The sequence below is a fragment of the Netta rufina genome, assembly GCF_964035555.1.
Source record: "Netta rufina genome assembly, chromosome: 14".
NCBI classification, from domain to species: domain Eukaryota; kingdom Metazoa; phylum Chordata; class Aves; order Anseriformes; family Anatidae; genus Netta; species Netta rufina.
The window spans coordinates 10,869,197-10,887,444 of NC_140137.1; the positions used below are offsets into that span (position 1 = coordinate 10,869,197).

General features: G+C 38.6%; 1 protein-coding gene across 6 annotated transcripts in view; it reads left to right on the top strand.

The window, feature by feature from the left end:
• CPEB4 (cytoplasmic polyadenylation element binding protein 4) overlaps positions 1-18,248 on the top strand; it is a 43,210-nt gene that overhangs the window by 13,589 nt on the left and 11,373 nt on the right. For all 6 annotated transcript variants that reach the window (XR_014618853.1, XR_014618854.1, XR_014618855.1 and 3 more), the window contains exon 3: positions 16,943-17,116. Coding sequence is in view for 1 of the 6 variants with exons in the window: in XM_084295378.1 (XP_084151504.1) it covers positions 16,943-17,116 (174 nt within the window). In the remaining 5 variants the exon portion in view is untranslated. The remainder of the gene's footprint in view (positions 1-16,942; positions 17,117-18,248) is intronic.

Consider the following 18,248-nt stretch of genomic DNA (forward strand, 5'->3'; position numbering starts at 1 on the left):
GTAGAAACTACTTATGGGTTAAAATTCAGAAGTTTAGTTTCTTATTCTGTAAAATGAGGAATCTACATCAGTTTGAGGGTTAATTGTGTAAGTGAAAGTAGTCAAACTCTTATTTCTACTCATTTGTACTCCAATGATTCAGTTTTGTTACCAGTCATGAGACCACTAAAAAACAAAGCTGGACTTGTGGTTTCTAAAAGTAAATTTCTTTTGATATCAAGGCCTGTGGTGTTAATGAAATCTGGCATGTTCTAATAGTGACTCTTACTCAGAAGACTGACCTTTGATTAATTGGCAATAACTTGTTTGTTGCATTCTCTTTGGTCTGAAATGCAGTTTGCGTTTCACATCCCCAGTACTGTGCAGTAATACAGGGTTGATTATTAATCCAGTATGAGAAATATCAAGAAATACTTTGCTATGGAAATGACAAGGGGAGCTCAATGTGTACAGAAAGCAATGCTGGATGAACTAAAAATTAAAAAAAAAAAAAAAATAATCCCTATTTATGTGGTTGGGGGTCAGGCTTTCATTAATGACAAGTAGTAAAGGCTTTTGTCTGTTTTATGATCTGCCTGGAAATGGCATTATCCTATGCCCCAGCACTGTGCACTGAACCAAAAGTCAGGTGCCCTTCCTTGACTGCAGCACCTGGGATTCGCTCTGACACTTTCTGTTCAACTGTCGGACAGGCCCAACCAAGGTTTTAGCTACTCAAATCTAGCAAGGTAGCAACCCAAGGTGACAAATAAAATCTCCCTTTAAATTTGAATTTAACAAAGTCAGATTGATACATATTTATATTCAGCAACTAAACCAGGGTAGTGTGATTTTTAGATTAAATGCTTTGAAAAGATTCTTTGCAATTGCAATCTTTTATTTTTTTGAGTGCTTTCAGTGTTTTAAGGATGATGGAGTAAGTGTATCAGCAAAGAACACATAGTTCTGATAGACGTTAATTTCCTGCTTGAGCTTGGTTGTTAATCCCCTCTGCAGAGTCATCTGCGCTTTGTCTCGGGTTTCGTGGGCATTGCGTCGTACTGATGGGAACACAGTGATACCAGTCTGGTTTTGTTATTGGTATTGTTTCTTGAGTTCTTTACACATCTTTCTGTTTCATGCTTAGTTGTTATAAAACACTAAGATGAAAAATTTAAGTGCCTACGTGAAGTACTTCATTGTTGAGAAGTCTCTTCATTTTTCAAGGGTCTCCTCAGCAAAAGCATTAAGTTTGCATGTGGTGAAACATGCAGTACGCTGAACTGGACTGCTGCTTATCTGGCATAGCAGACTTAATGCAGTAACGTATTTGCTGTAATGCAGTTAGGAATGGATCTTTATTCAAGCTCTCATCTCCTGTGTTGTGGTAATGCTGCAGTGATCCTCTGTAGGTAAGGCAGGATTTGAAAGGAGAAGAAATACCTTTAGTTAAACCAACTGATACAGCTGGGAAAAAAGTTGAAACTTGCTGGTACAAAACATATTTCAAGTCACGTCTGAAGAAGGGCTCGTGTGACCACAAACCTTTTGTGTCGCCTTTTTTTCCCATCAACATCAGTTGGTGTAGGATTATATCTTAACAGATTCTGTCTATTCTGTTTTCTCTCTTTGTCTTGCATCACCTTTATTTAAACTGATTGAAAGGAATCTTTTGAAACTTTGGATCTAAAACTCTTAAAATATCACAAATTAGTACTGTCAGTTCAAAATCTTACTTTCCATTTCAAACACCTGCAGTTAGATAAGCAGATTCATATGAAGTTTTTTGTTCTGTGTTTTAACTAGGTTAATCTGTGCATATAATGCTTTTAAACTGAAGTTGGCTACTCTCATAAGGGAAAAGCTGCTGGGTTTGAGACTTTAAAAATAGCCTGGGCAAGACACTAATAAAGCATGCTGTAGAGAGCAATCTCAGAATGGCATGGAAATAATTTAGATGATCTAATAGGTCTCACTGCTATCTTCCAAGTCCTTGAGAGGCTTTAATATTGACTTAATATGAGTTTAGTATATAGCACTAACAGCATCCCTTTCGTGCTGTAGTGGACTTCAAGAGAAAAAGGTACTGTGTTAAAATACACCTTCAAAACAAGAGTGTGGACAAGGTCACAGTTTGAAATCCGCTGGCTTTTAGACCTTTAAAGAAATCCTTTTTATCTTTAATTGCTATGTTCAGAGTAGCAGGTTTGGGATAACGTAAAAATTACAAGTAGAAATTCTTAAAAATTCCATTCACAGTGTGTACCTCTTGACTGAGGTGATTAGCTGTCCTGGCCTTGGGCTTATTTAGGAGCCTAATAATTATGGTCTTGTGTTGTCTTGCTATATGAAATAGTGTTTCCTGCTTGAGGTTCGAAGATAAATATTAATTACCATTGATGTACTATACTCAATATTACCATTTAGCACTTATGATAGGTGTTTTACCATTTTTTCCTCGTTCTAATGTATATTTTTACCCCTGCGCGAATCCTTTTCCTTTGCGGAGCAGCTGCCATTTCAATATGTTATTTTTATCCACACGAGCAAGTGTGCTGCATTCTGCATAGCCAATGACAATCTGCAGAAGCCCTTCCCTGGAGACTAATTGCATCTTCTTCACAATGTATTCGGCCTTCGTGAGCTGAGCCCGGGATCCAGAGACTGATTTTTGAATCTGGGTCTTCCAGATGGCAATTTGAGCATTACTTTAATAGTAGTAGGTTGGCTAAATATTTCCTTGTTAAATGACACTGAATGTCTTTAAATACTTTATGGCAGCAGGCTGCTTTATTACTGAAATATCCTATAGTTCAGTTCAGGATATAAGGTTGTTGCCTGGAAATTGTGCAAAATGAAATGGATTGAACCAGACCAGCAAATCCGCTTCTAGCACTGTGAAGCGCTCTAAAATTGGGGTGTGAATAGCTCGCTATCTGTCTGAAAGCTGTGTGGTGAAAAATGAGGCTAAGGATTCTCATGCACAAAAAGAGAGGCTTTAGAGGTAGCGTAAGGTCAGAATATACATGCAGACACTGGTAGAGCAAGTCAAACAGCAGCTCTACATTTTAGAGATGAGAAAGCCAGAACGATGAGAACTGACACCCTTCAGGATTTCTCTGAGTGACATGACATCTACCTAACTGTATATTTTAAGCAATCATCAGCCCCTTCATGTTGATTTGAAAAGCTATTTCAGATGTGAAGAAAGTAGGTGAGGATTCCACAATGAACCTTATGAAGTGTTCTTTGATCAAAGGGATGAAAACTGTTTTGACGGCATTTTCAGAGTATTGGGGAAGAAAGTGAACTAGTTGTTTCTTTTCTTGTTCTATGGATTATGCAACATGTTTGTATTAATTGAGTAAAATAGGCCATTTGGTTTCCTAAATGACCCAGAAAATCAGTGATACTGGTGAGAATATGGCCCAATTTTTTCCAGGGTTCTCAATAACAAAGGCTACGATTCTATTTGGGTAAGTGGTCCTCTATGCTCACACAGGACAAACTGAGCTATTTTACAAGTTAAAACAATACATTTTGAGGTTCTGTTTTGTTTCCAAACCATCTTTATGTTTTCATAGCAATGAGGAAAGCTTTAAGTTGGCAGCTGAGATGAATGTTTCTTCCCTACGGTTGTTCTGTGCGAAGAGGTACGCCATCTGTTTATTGAGTCCTGCAAGGCAGAGGCCTCTGGCAGATCTGTGCCTTCGCGGCCTGACGCTGCAGGTGTCTTTATGGCCTCTGCTGCCCCTTGTATGGGAGCGGGTTCCACACAGGACCTGTGGTGGCCTCACCTCAGACCACGCGAACAGAATCACAGTTGGTCTCGTTTGTATGCCTTACATCAACAGTCTTAACAAAGGATTACTCACCTGCAACTTGGACGTATCCACCTTACTGTAAAATGTGCAGAAACTTTCACTCGACAGCACTGAACGCCAACACAGTTTGCTGCAATTGTCTCTGGGATGACTTACTGTATCAGGTGTTTCTTGCTCGGGGTCTTCCTGAATTTTGCTGGCGACATTAGTAACCAGGAAAGGCTAATGGGATTTTCAGGCTGGAGTGCATATGAATTAAGAGTAAAACCAATTGTAGCATTATCTCAGAGTGCTGCTGAACTGGATCTGGAAGCAATAGCTTCCAACCTTTGCTAAAGGGGCTGTGATAGGGGAAAGAATCTGGGTGAGTTTTATTTGTAATCAGCAGCTCCCAACTATGTTATAATCCACTTTCAGTTGAGTTAGAATGGAAACTCTAGCATTGCTATTAAATAGGGGTGTGCTTTCTTTCCACATATACCAAATACTCATAATTTGGGGGCAATATTCAATATTTTCATTTTTAAGTCTTTTGCTATGCTTTTTTTTTCCAGTTCCTCTGCTGGTAGCTGAAGTGTATGTTGATTTAGGCCAGCCTTTCCAACGATGGGACTTTACCAGAGCCTTGACTTAAAAACACCCAGTGAGGCAGTAGGGAGGTGAAATCCCCAGGGCAGCCAGAATTAGCAGAAATCTTCCATTAGTAAATATCAAGGTCAGGCCATAGACTGGCCTCCAACCTTGTGCAGCAGCGGTCGCGATGTCCATAAGGCTCTGGTTTTACATGTGCTGCCTATTCCCGATCTTCCAACTGTCTCATTTACGAGATTTGTTTTTGTGCCCTGAACCAAATGCCCCTCTGTAAGAGAGGCTGAATCTGGTGGGATTTAGGAAGGGAAAACTTGATTTGGGAGGCAGAGCAGTGCCTCAAGCTGCCAACTCTGGGCAGGCTGTGGGCCCAGAGGCGGCCCTCAGCAGGACCCAAGGTTTAGCGGTTGTCCTGTGGGCTGGGGGCTGCCACCGGCTGGGGCCTGGACAGCTTCTGGCAGACCCCTTCTGAAAGCCCCCTTTTGCCAGCCCCCTCCTGGAGGGTTCCTGAGGTGGCCAAGTCCTGGGTCAGCAAGGGGTAGTGGGGTGGGGAGCACCGGGTGCTTCGGCCCCTCTGCTGAAGTGTTGAAATGGTGCTTGAGTGGGAGCAGGCATTGGGTTTGGTGTCTGCAGTGAGCCAACGGGGCAGTGCCTGTAGGGTTTCTAATTTATGGTACTCTGAAATTGGCAGTGTTGAGGCTGATGGAAATGCAACCACAGCCTGCCCTTCCCTTGCAGCCTGCCCCAAGGCCGCACCGTGTCATCGGGGTCAAGGTGTTTGGGATTTTGCCTTGGATTATTCCTTGGCTCTGGCATCTTAATTCTCTGCTATCAACAGCAAAAAGCCAAGCCCCATTCTACTCTCCCTGAAAATACTGTGCATTGCCTAATAAATAATTTACACCATATCCATGTGCCATGATGCATATGATTTAAGGGATAAAGCAGTAGGCAGGGTACTTCTGCTTTCCTTTCTGCCTGCTATAAATCTTCATCCTGCTGTGAACACTGCAAAAATCCCAGGACAGGGATGCAGTATTTAAGATGTTATAATAAATGTCTTTGCAGTCATCCAGAATTATTTGGGAAATGTACTGAAATGTGCTGGATTATTATTTGTTTTCAATTACAGAACATAACTGTTGGAAGAGGTGAATTACTGTTTATAATAAATTAATTCCTCTGGATTTATTGACACTCTCAATTGTATGTATCTCAAAAGTCGTATGTAGCTTATGGTGCTGCTCAGAGCTTGGGGATTTTTTCAGAATTTATTTGCTAGTGATAACATCTGCATTTCTACAGAAGTATAGGTCTTGATGATGCAGGTGGCAAAGAATTAGATGTTTATACGTCAGTCCTTCAGGATTTCGAGGTAAGGTATTAATTCAGCTAAGCGAAAGTAACACCTCGATTTATGCTGTCAAAAAGTGAGGCATTGAGCAATGAGCTAGAGGGTATTAATGTAACCACCCTATGAGGCCAGGAAATTCCTTCCCCTGCCACCACAGAGCAGTACAAATATCCCAGGGTTTTCTGATCCTGGTCCAGCTTTGAAATCAATGTGAAGATTCCTGTTAACTTTCATTAGAGTATGAGGCCTATGTTGTTTTTATCCAATCTTGAAAAACATTTCTCATAGGCCCCTTGCCATGCCATCCCACCTCTGGGGTCTGCATGGAAAATTAAACACCTTTCATATTCCTTAAACAAGATGTTTCCTAGAAATATATGTCCTGCAAGTGGTGGGGCAGTTACTGATTTTTAAAACACTACAAAACGTCAAAAATATTGCCAAAAGTTCCAATATCTAAATCAGTGATTTCATCTTGAAAAGCGTTAAAGCCAACGGAGTTGTACAGAATACCATGTCAGCAGCCTTGCTAATCTGAGTAAAATCTTTTCTAAGGTTTTCTTGGTTTCTTTTTTATATTTTTGTCATCTTTTAGAGTTTAATCTTCTGTCTTGTTCAATATTACTGTCCACCAAATGCTTTAACTTTTTTTTTTTCTTTTTCATTTTGAATTCTTTGATAGTCTCTGGCCATTCTGGATCATCTTCAAAGGAAGCCTTTAATTTGGAGCTGTATTTCATGAGTAGTTTCTGTGCTTTGTTTTAGAAGACAGAGAGTTCGCCCTGCCTCTCTCCCCAAACTGCTGCAACTACCTGTCTTTGGTCTTTTTGCTTTGTTCACTTTTTTTCCTTGATGTTGAATTGTTAGCTCTTTGAGTCCTTTGTTAGCCACGTTTTGCATACTCTCTACCATCATGTTTATCAAGTTAGAAATGGCATGAAAGGAGCAGAATGAAAAGCCCAATGTGCTTTTCCTAAATGTGAAGATAAAGAAGAAATGGGAGATATAATGAAAAGGGAGATGGGTTTTAAAGAAAGCAAGCAACAAATGAGGCATAAGTATAAATGGGAACAAGACTGTAACAGCACCACACTTCAATTTCTGTGGTCTGTTACATGCACTCTTCTAGAGAAGAAAGTCAGGTAACACCGGTTAGATATATGGTTGTCTTTTGGGACAGGCTCTTCTGAAAGTATCTTTGCTATTACAGAAGATGATCAGAGCATGCGAGATCATTTGGATTACCTGCTAAAGGCTTGCAAACTCTGTGAAACATTTTCACTTGCAAAGCAGCAAAATTTCTGTGATACAGCTTCTTCCTCGCAGCTACTAGTATGTCAGTGGTTTTCTGTTAGTGGTTTTCTGGCTAGGGTTCTGCATACCTGCAACAAATAAAATTTGGTTTCTTTGTCTTGAAAGCCTGGGTGATATATAATCATATATATATATATATATATATATAATATAATAAAGGAGTTGATTCTTGAATGCTTGAATGCAGAAGACTTTAGCTTGCCTGAAATATTGGCTGTGATAGTGGGGTGTGCTTGTCTAGGAAGAGCAAATGAAAAGTGCACATACAAACAAGTACAGCATTTCCCACATTTGAGACATCTGGTTGTGTTTCTTAAGCATTCTGAAATGCTTTTTATTGGAGGATTAAAGAGGAAAAGGTAGAACTAAGTTTTAAATGTGGTTTATTTTTCTGGTAATAGAAATAGTGATTCAGATAAACCCATGCTTAACTTTTGTGTCTAGATTTTGCTTTTTGAAGAGATATTAAGAGCCCATAAGACTTATTTTTCCCATTTTTGTTTGGAATTCAAAACAAATTATCTAATTCTTTTAGGATTTATATTGTGTGTCCTAAAACCACCAGCTGCTCTACCTAAAAAATAAATTCAAAGTATTTCAATTAATTTTAGTAGCCTCCTAGGAATATCATACTAAATCAAGTAATCCAGAAGCATTTTTTCATAGCGGGCAGTCTCTGCATATACGTGAATGACAATGCAGCAGACTGAAATCTGGTTACTTAAGATATTTTGAGAGACAATTGTGATGTATATAGATTTGTGTATTCTTTATTTACTTTAGTACTTAAGCATTAGGTATAACAGTAAGAACTTCTGGAGAGGGGAATCTGAAAATACATCTTACAGTAGATTTATCCTTACTTATCCTAATTTATTTATTATTTGTTGGAGCTGTGATGCTAGGAGGTTTGGGGTTTGCTTTCAATATATAAAACAGTTGGATTTTCAGATGAGTGGCTCAGTCATTTGCATATTTCTAGATAAGCAAGAGGTGAGTGTCCTCACAGGCACGCAGAGCCAAGTTCTTTCGCTTTTACTTTCTTAGGAATCCTGTAAACAGGGATCCCAGCTCTGCAGTCAGATTGCATATAGGTGGGAGAAAAGGATGAATTTGGCTTGTGGCATGTGGGGACACTTGTGGTAGACAAAGTATATAACATTATTCATAATAAATTATTTAATTTGAAGTTTTTTATAGTAATGTTACATAATAATATTTATCTTGGCACTCGTGTTAGTGCACAAATGGCTAGGGAGATGGAGTCAACTTTCTGAAAGCATTCTAAAAATGCCTTGGTTGTTCACGTGTGATTTTAAATTGTCGTAATAAATAGTATTGCTGTCCGGTCCTGTATACCATATTGAATCTAGATGGAGGAAATAACATGCTGACACATTTCAAAATGCAGTTTTCTGTTAATTTTCCCATTAGGAGTGGGGAAGTGTGTAGTACAGGTTTTTTTCAAATATATTCCTGGAAAAATCAGTGTCTTGTTTACACTGCTATTGTGAAAACAAAAACTGGGGAAATGGTTTGTTGCAGAGCCTTGAGCGTGCGTGATAGGGACTTGCTTGTGTTACTGTTTCCTTATTGTTTGGGAGTGAAGTAAGAGGATGCTTAAAAAAGGAACAAAGCCGTCACGTTGCATTCCAGGCTGCCTTGTGATCATTCCTTCCACAGACAAAAATAAGTTGCTTTGAACTTCTTATTGTACTTAAGGAACTCCGGTTTTAAATCTTGCAGCATGTTAGTATATGCCAATGTAAATTGAGCTCTTGAGAGTCACATGCAGGAATCGCATTTCAAGTTATTCATTAAAGCCTGGGCATAATTCAGCCTGTTCTTTTACATAAATTGTTAGGCTGATGGTATAGGCAGATACCAGCATCTCTTGAGGGTATGCTATATATAAAGCATCCAGGAACAGTGCCTGTGAACCAAGACCACAAATGGAAGGTTTGTGAACTTTCTGCATCTTTACCGTGTTTCGATAAATTCAGTAATAAGTTGTTAGAGGCTACCAATCATTTGTTATTGTCGCTTAGTAAATAAATCCTGCCTACCAATTTTTAGCATATGGCATCCTATTGTTTCCTTCCTGCTGTCAGAAAGTCCATCATTAGTATATATTTTGGGCCCTGCAGGAAGTCACATTTGAAGTAGTTCTATAGCAGAGAACTTGATTTGCTCTTTACTGGCGAAGTTGTGGCATGCTTCTCCTTCTCCCAGCTGTAAACTCTACCTTTAACTTTTTATTTTTGAAACGAATACAGTAATAACTTACATGTTCAAAAGATAAATGCTGCCAATTATTCCATATCGTAAACGGGGAGAGGTAGTGAGGGAGAAGATTGGATGTTTTTGTAACTTCTTATCTATTCCCTGGAAGTCATACATGAATATAAAATAAAGCTTAGCGCCAGCAGCAGTAGGGCGGCTGTTTTTCTGAAATACACGTATAATTCAAACTAACATCCATTTTGCAGCAGGGGGTTCTGCCTCATGATTTGCTTTTCTGCTTTTGATTTTTTATCTCTGACCCTGTGGGGGTTCCTGGAGGGAAGGGAAGAAATACATTCAGATATGAGTGATATTTATGGGTTCCATCCGGATTGATTTGCTATAACCCAGTTTATTAGAATGGGAATTATGGAGAAATATCGATACCTTATAGACAAAGTTGTAGCTACGTGCAGGGTTTAAAGCAAGTCTGTTTTGGAAAAGATGTCTCTGTGTTATTCCGTTTGGTGGCAAAAAAAACTTCAAAGTTACCTTTGAAGCTTCTGTATTTTTGAGATGAGCGAGACTCGGTTTGTCACCTTTCACGAGGAGTTAAGTTGCTGTTGAAATGTGTGAAAGATCATCTTTTGAGGTTCAGCCCGCGTGGCACTGTGTTAGTCTGGCAGACTACCTGAGAACATCAGCTCTAAAAGGATAATAATGGTGGTAGTTTTTAAAGCTCTCAGACAAACCTAAACCTGGCATTTTAATAGTTACCTTTTATATTTTTTTCCTCTTTTTTTTTTTTTTTTTTTGAGCCACGTCTAGGACTTTCTTTCCCAGTTGCCCAGCCTGGGAATTAGCTTGAGCTTCTCCTGGAGGTGGATTTGCATGTGTGTTGGGCTGGGCTGGCTGCTGGGGAAGCCTCTGGTCCTGCCTTGTGCAGTGGCAGCGACTCCTGGTACCTCTGCAGCTTCTGTCCCAAATGTAACTGCACAGACCCCTCGGAAAGGCAGCTCTGCTTAGGGATGTTAAAGCCCCGAACGCTTGGAGTGTATGGGACAGGTCTTGGGAACAGTAATTTTGACTCCAGTCTTTCTCAGCTTCTCCACCTGCTGCCCTCCCCATTATTTGGTGCCTAAAGTTGCCTGCAACCAACCCATTCAAAGTTATTATGCTGATACTCTGTGCTATGCAGCCAGGTGCTGCCTTTTTGCATTGTAAACCCAATTAATTCAACATTATCACAGGTGAATCGTTACGATCAGAAGAGCCAGCACTAGAAGGTTTTATAGCTGGCTTCTCTTTAAGGTTTGGGAATAAACGGAATGTGTTCAGCTTTTGTGTGTTGGCTGTGTTTTGTGTCAGTGACCTGGAATTGAAAATGAAGGATTCTAGTCAGATTTGTATTCTAGTGCTACCAAACACCAGAGACTTCATTTCATTAGTGGTCTCGGCAGAATTAATGGGTAAATATTTGTCTTCAAGCATCTGGTTTTACTTGAAATAAAGCATAATACTTGCCTCTACCATAGTACTCTTGTTTTTCAGCATTTGCTTGGTCAGTTTGGATATAAAATAATGCTACATTTCTCATTGTGTTTTATATATATATTTTAAAATACATAGTGTCTTAAAAAGTAAATAACATTTTTTCTTCTATGTTTTTTGGCATCTCTGCTGCTTAATTTTGCAGATCTGCATCCAAAGTGCTTTCTTGATTTTACAGTTTACCCAAATGTAATCTGCTTTTCTGTTTTCATGCTGACTTTGACCCTGCTAAAAGTGTGACAGATATGCAATCTCCAGATACATAGGGGTGTTTTAATTTTTCTAAGGTTATCTTAGGTAAAGAAAATAATGTTTGAATGTTTTTCATGCTTTGATGTTCAGTAGTGTTTGAAATCTACATCATTTGGAATCTCTCTTATGTCCCTTTTTAGTACCTTGCTTTTGACAAAAGTTTTTAGAACAGGGATCACATCTGACAATATGATAAAGATGTCTGTGACTGTAAGGTACAAAGTTCTGATACCGAACAAATTCACTGTCAGCTTAGACTTGCTAAAAAAAAAAACCCTGCTCATTATATTCTGCATTGACAGAGCTTAGATCATGCATCCATCATCTGTTTTGTTCTACAGCCAACATAAACTATATCATGTCCTCTGGATGATTTGACAGAAGTGAGATTATGTGCTTGAACTGAGTAAAAATTTTTTACTCATATGCATGTCTTATGTCATGGAAGCATGGCCTAATTATTTTTTCCTTAACGTTGTAGAACTAAAACCAAGGACTGCATAACAAGCAGTACTTTTCCTTGACTTGACAGTCATGCAACACTTTATGACTCTATCCACTTTCTGTTGAACTGTGATCAACCCCGGCTGCCCACAGGGAGTAGTAGGGAAAAAAGATAATAAACTACCCTAGCTTGTATTTAACGGTCTTGTTCGTAGCACTGTCAAGCTTGCTACAATTTCAAAATATATTTCAGTACAGAATGTTTTAGAAATAAGTCTGTGCTGTCGAAATGTCAAAAACGATACAGGCATAATTTAGCTTTGAGCATTCAGTTGGGCTGCTCATTCCAGGGTATTGTTATGTTTATTAATACTAATTAGGGATGCTTTGTTTGGATGCTTGCTTGGTTCTCATAGTCGTGGTGTGGCCTTAGCAAGTTGGGATGAGACACAAGATCCAGAGCCTCCTGCTTGCTGATCCCTTTGCTTGAAGCAGTCTGTCTCTTGAGCTGGCCTTTTTGTGTAAATCCTGCACAATTAATGGAACAAAATACACCTGTAAGGGTTCCCAATCTGAAGGGTGGAAGGCAGCAGGAGCCTGTAGAGCACTAGCTACTCAGCCTGGGCACACATGTTGCAGGACAAGCTTGTAGTAAGGTTGGGGTTCAAGTGACTTAGGGCTCCTGCATGTATCCATGCTTCCTCAGCAGGATGTCTTTGCCACCAGGAATGGTGTACTTCATGCAGAATTGCACCTCTGGTTACTCACAACATGCTGGCAGTCTTGCTGGTGCTTCCTATAGAGAGAAAAAGCTGAACACATTTATTAAGCACATTTGTTAGGTACAAAAAATTGTTATTTTAAGAGAGACGGAGAGGGAGATGGTCAGGAACCCATTAAGTGTCTCAGGTGAAGAGACAAAAAATTGAGAGGGTTGCTTATTCATTAAGTTTTTTATATAAAAGACTGTAAAAGCAACAGATTTTTGCAAAAATATCAGAGGCTTTTTTCTTAGAAGAAAGAAAGAAGTGTGGCAAGGAGTGCTGAGGTGGCAGAATATATGTAGCAGCTGCTAATAGCATTTCAGATTTGGGACTGATTTTACTACATGGTTATTAATAAACAGTTGAACTGGTTGCATAAACACTTTATCTTTCTCAGGTTTATAAAGTAATTCTTGCTCAAATATCCTGTGAGTTTAATAAATCTGTCATAGACCCTTGATGCATTTATCTGAAATGCTAAAGAAATGGAGAAAAAAGATAGATTTGAGGAATCCAGCATTGCAGTTGTCTCATTTCTCAGCATGGGATGCTGAACATTAAATCTTTTTCTCCTGTTGGTAAAGTTACCTTAAGGCTTCATTTGTGTTGCAGCTAGCTGGGGTAAGATGTCTCTTAATATGCAATTATGAAAGCCAGAAACAGAACTGGTAAATCACAGTTAGCTGCCTCCCTGCGCTGCCAAGAGAGCATTCTTTTCTTTCAGTGCTGTATTACATTGTGCAAAATTAGTGGCATGTGATGAGCTCTCAATTCAATGAGCAGGGAAAGTTTGTATCTGTCGTGCACTGGGGTAGTTTGTAAGCTGTGGCTCCTGAGAGATGCTTTGAAATGTCAGATGTTGGGATTTGTGGGCTAGATGAAGCAAATGCAGAAAATAAGGAAATTAAGAAAAACAAAACAAAACAAAAACGTTAGTACTTAGTTCTCAAAATCTCTTCAGTAGTATTTGGCACTGGAAATACTTCATAGCTGGTGAAGAGGTTTTTTTTTTGTTGTTGTTTGTTTTCCATGCTGGGAAAGGAGAACAAAATCCTATTGTCTTGAGTGACACAGGTGGCAAAGCAGTGAGGAGTCCGCTGACCTAAATTGTGGTCACAGATCCGCAGCGAGAATCGCGGCTGTGCTGAACGCTTTGCTGCCAAGAGTGGGTGTTCCAAGTGAGGGAGATGTGCGGTTTTGTTAGTAATTTAGAAACCACAGGCAAGATTTTTATGGCTTTATGGGCAGGGCTGTTTTTGAAAGTGCTTGACGTTTTCTAAAACGTGCAAATGCTTCTGAGCTCTGTCAGAAAAGCTGGAAGGTTGCTGATTGCTTTCCACGAAAGGCGAGTTTCTTCAAACTTTCTGCTTTGAGGACTGAATGAGTGTCTTGGATCCCTAAATTAGAAATTACTGTGGAAAAACTATACTTGTAAAGCCCTTTAAACTTCCCCCACGAAGCTATCTGTGTGAACACTCGAGGGTATGCTCCAGTCTGAAGACTAAGGCTTCGTTATTTTTGATTCTTGATGTTAATTGCGAGCTTATCAGCAAGACATCAGAGACGCAAATGATCTTACAGATGCTAAATAATCATGAAGTAAATTAGATTGATATGATTTTTATTTTGAAAGAGGAAACTGCTCGTGTTTTGTTGTGGTTTACAAATATTTAAATGCTTAAACTAATTGTCAGCCTCAATTTTGAATGAGGAAGCAAAATAAAATGTGCGATGTGCTCAGAGTTGCTCGTAGTACTTGCCAGCAGAATCCAAGTTCTGAAAACAGTTGGCCTCCTTTCAGATATGGATTTTAATGAGATTGAAACAGAAAGAATGTGCAAGTTTGATTACAAAGTTTAACCATGCTCTGACAACAGGTACTGGAAGCCAGCACCGAAAAAATGCTGTATTTACTGGTGGTAGAATTGATTTGTTTTGGAAAATGAAAAGTAGGAAGCAGTGGGGAGCTGTTGCATAATTCCAGTGAAGTACGAAGTTACTAGGAGAGATTCTGTACCAGGCTGCGGGAGGTCTGACAGGCAGCTTTAGTGCCCCGGACGTTTTCGCCTTGACTTTAGGTTTTTCAGCTGCCAGTAATAATTTCAACCAAGGATTCTGTGGGTTGTACAAAACATTTGTTGCAACCTACTTTCAAAACAGAAATAAACACAATTGTCTTCCACGTTTCTTGTGTTAGGGCTTTTCCCGGATTTCAGATCAAGATCAGTGTTAAGACTATGCTTGATCTTGGCCAGGCACGGAGCATGGGGCGTTGCAGGATGAATGTTAGCAGACCTGGTGCATGAGGAAAGATCAGTTTACTTACATCCAGCAGAGGAGGAAGGATTAGATACTACAAGAAATGTGCAAATTAAGAACTAAAACTGTTTTCAGAAAGTCTCCTTGAGTATATTTTGTCAGCTTCAAATCAACATGCTTCACCAAGAAGTAAGAGAGATGGTGCAAGGAAGGCATGGTATTATGGGTGGGATGGGAGGCTAGCTCATGAGCACCATCTGAAATAACCAGGCTTGAGAATCACTGAGTTAGTATAAAACGAGGTCTTTTGGTCCTTATAACAATGTTTGATAGGCTGTTTTCTTTCTCATTTAACATGCAGCAAGGACATATGGGAGAAGGCGAGGTAACAATATTCCTATTTAATTTTCTAATGTTGACAATGTCTCATGGGAGAAAAACATTAAGTTGTTACTAGAAGGCAAACTCCAAAATATAAGATTATAAACCATCAGTTTCACATACGTTTATATAGTTTGCATGCCGTAAATAAACATTTTTACTGAATTAGGTAGTACTCCACAGTAGTGCTATGGGGGCTGAAATGATCACAGTCCTTTCAGTGGACATCATCCATATGATTTGTTACACTGCAGAGCTATGTTGCTGTTTGTGTGTATGTTATGAATGCTGGAGAAGCTTATTTTGGTTCTTTGGGTGCTGATGGTTTTCTCGACGCAGCATAGACTATAGCAAATATTTGTCCTGGCCTGTTAGCTTGAAGAACCAGATGCTGCAAGCATGCACGTTGAGTTATCTCACAGCAGTGGGAATGCTAATGAACCTAAAAAAAGATATGTTTAGGTATGGAGAACTGCTCCCTTCCAACAATGCCTGCAGGACTGGGGTCTTAAGAGATGAAACAAATGGCATATGCATCAGTTCATTAGGGGAAAACAAAATAGCATTGAAGTCTATATTCCAACATCGTTGTCATAATCCGAAGCCTGGTTTGCCTAGTTGCACAAGTAGGCCTTATAGATGACTGCTATTTTAATCAAAGGTGTAAAAAGATTCCTGAAATTTCCAATAAAGAAAGCTGACCAAGTCTTCCATATTTTTATTCATATAAATTCTGTGGACTGTTGATTTTTTTTAATTTTTGTTTTCAACCTGTGAGCTGTTTGATTTTTGCATGGAAAATGTCTGCATATTGGAACCGGTCAAATTTTCAGTTTGCAAGATGTTTTTTCATTTAAAAAAATGAAGTACATTATAGTAATTTATTTTCAAAGAAAGGAAACAGAGCAGTATAAATTAACCTTAGTAATACACTACTGTGATAGATTGTAATGAACTCTGAAAAAGCAGACATACTATAGCATAGCATAGGCTATGTAAGAAAATCTACCCTAAAACTTGTAGCACACCTCATTTATTGCTTACTTGATGTATATTTATTCCTAAAAAGCTCATTAAATGAGTAAAAATCTGTTCAATTTGTTGTCCAGCTATTGAATAGTGTAACTACAGAAAGAATTCATGGATAAGATCAGTTTGTGTGCTCTATTTATGATATTACATAGTTGCATTTATAAATTAGAGTATCTTATTAAAAGGTAATATTATTAATGAAATCTATGATAAAGGATTATCACAGAAGAATATTGGAGGGGAAGCATGCTTACAACATTTTCTCTTAGAGTGAGTCCATTAACGAAACTCTTTTGTAATATCTGAGTAAACTTCCTTCTTGGAATGGCACAGTATTGCCTAGCTTTCAGTCTTCACTTGTGGTAAATTACAGTGGCCCTTCCTGTTCTTATCAGGATATTTTAGTTATTTACAAGTGGGTGGCTTAGGATATGTTTTGTTATCAGGTGATTTACATGTGTAATACATCTAGCTGGTAGAAGTCTTGTTTTCCCATCTGCACCATGAAATTTTATCTGTTCCTTGTAAGAAGCTGTTCATTGGGAAATGATATATATGGCTTAGGTTTTAGTGTCTGCTAGTGGGAAACTCCCTAAAAAGGGCTTATATTCTCTTCTGTTTTGAAATCTTTTTAAAAGGAATCTAATTAGGAATGTGGAATCCATGGAAAATAGTCCATCTGAGCATCCATTCAAAATACCTTTTTGTTTCAAATTTTCATTAGTTATGGTGCAGTTATGAAGAAGCTAGTGACCTTTTTCTCTGAAATAGTACATTTGAGTTACTAAATGATACTGAAAAGTAGAAGGGTCATGTAAAATTGAGAACATAACTGCTCTTTAAAAGGGAAGACTGCAAACAGTTCTATTGCCAATGCAGCAGCTAGTGCATATTTATTTTTTTATTTAAACAGTGTGTGCTTTGTTCTGTTAGTATGTTTGTTTTCTTTCTTTTTTCTTTAACCTCCCCCTATTCAGGTCAGTCTTCACTGTTTCCAATGGAAGATGGGTTCTTGGATGATGGACGTGGGGATCAGACTCTTCACAGTGGTTTAGGATCACCTCACTGCTTCTCCCATCAGAATGGAGAGAGAGTGGAACGGTATTCCCGTAAAGTCTTTGTTGGCGGACTGCCACCAGATATTGATGAAGGTATGCTCAGAAAGTCTTATTCAGAAAAGCTCCTTTTGGCTTAATGACAAAAATGTGGTGTGAAAACTTTTGTCTGTTAACTACTGAATGATTGTTTTTCGAACTCTACAGAAAAGCTTTGATGTGTAAATGGATCTTTGTATACCACCACTTTCAGTTCATGGCAAATGTGAGATAATTCAAACTAGTTTTGGCTATAGCAGTGTTTTGCTGCTGAAGAACAAAAGTACATGTTATCACACATTTATCTGACTTTTACAGTATAAATGTTACAAGAAGGAGGTGCAAAAATAAACAAGTAAATATCTCCTGTTGAAACTCACAAATACATTGCAAACATTTTATAGTGACCAGAGGCTATTAGTAGGAAAAGTATCGCTAGTAGATTTATAAAGTTTATACAAACCAGTAATTCATGTTTGTAGGTTTATGTGTAGTTTCTTAGATGTGATTTTTAGCCGTGATCACATCCTGTGGCAGTTTCTAATGGATGCATGGTGAAGGCCACATTTATGAAGCTTCTTTTCACCAGAAAGTTCTGTATTTTTATCTGTCAAGTATGGTGGGATAATGGTTAAAAGAACTACAACAACTGTAAATCTGTAAAGCTGCTTTTCCTTAATTACAGAATTGTTTTAATACCCACTTTTTACATCAGGGAGAGTGACTGTGATACTCTGCAGCGTATATTCCTGCAACATGACAGCCTGACTTACATGTCAAGCATAAGCATTACGTTTATGCTGTTTACCATGGTTTATGCTTTCAGCACTTAAAAGGTCAAATATAACACAGTGTTTACAAGATGGAAAATCTTATTACATTTTTTGGGTGGTGGTGGTTGTTTTTGTTTATCATCTTTGTTCTTTCAAAAGCAGATGAGCACAAGAGTAGTTTTGTCTGTTCAGACCCTAGTTATTGAAACGTAAGTCTTCATAAACTTCATAAACATTGAAACATAAGACTTCATTATAACATTGCTAAACCTGTGCTAGGAGGGTAGCTTGAATTTTTCAGAGTTGCTTCTGTCAGCACTTTTGTTAAATGCACAAGTGCGAATCACTTACATGTATAATGGCTATGTAATAAGGTTTTTCTGAAAGTATTTCTAGAAAGCATTTTATGTATGTGT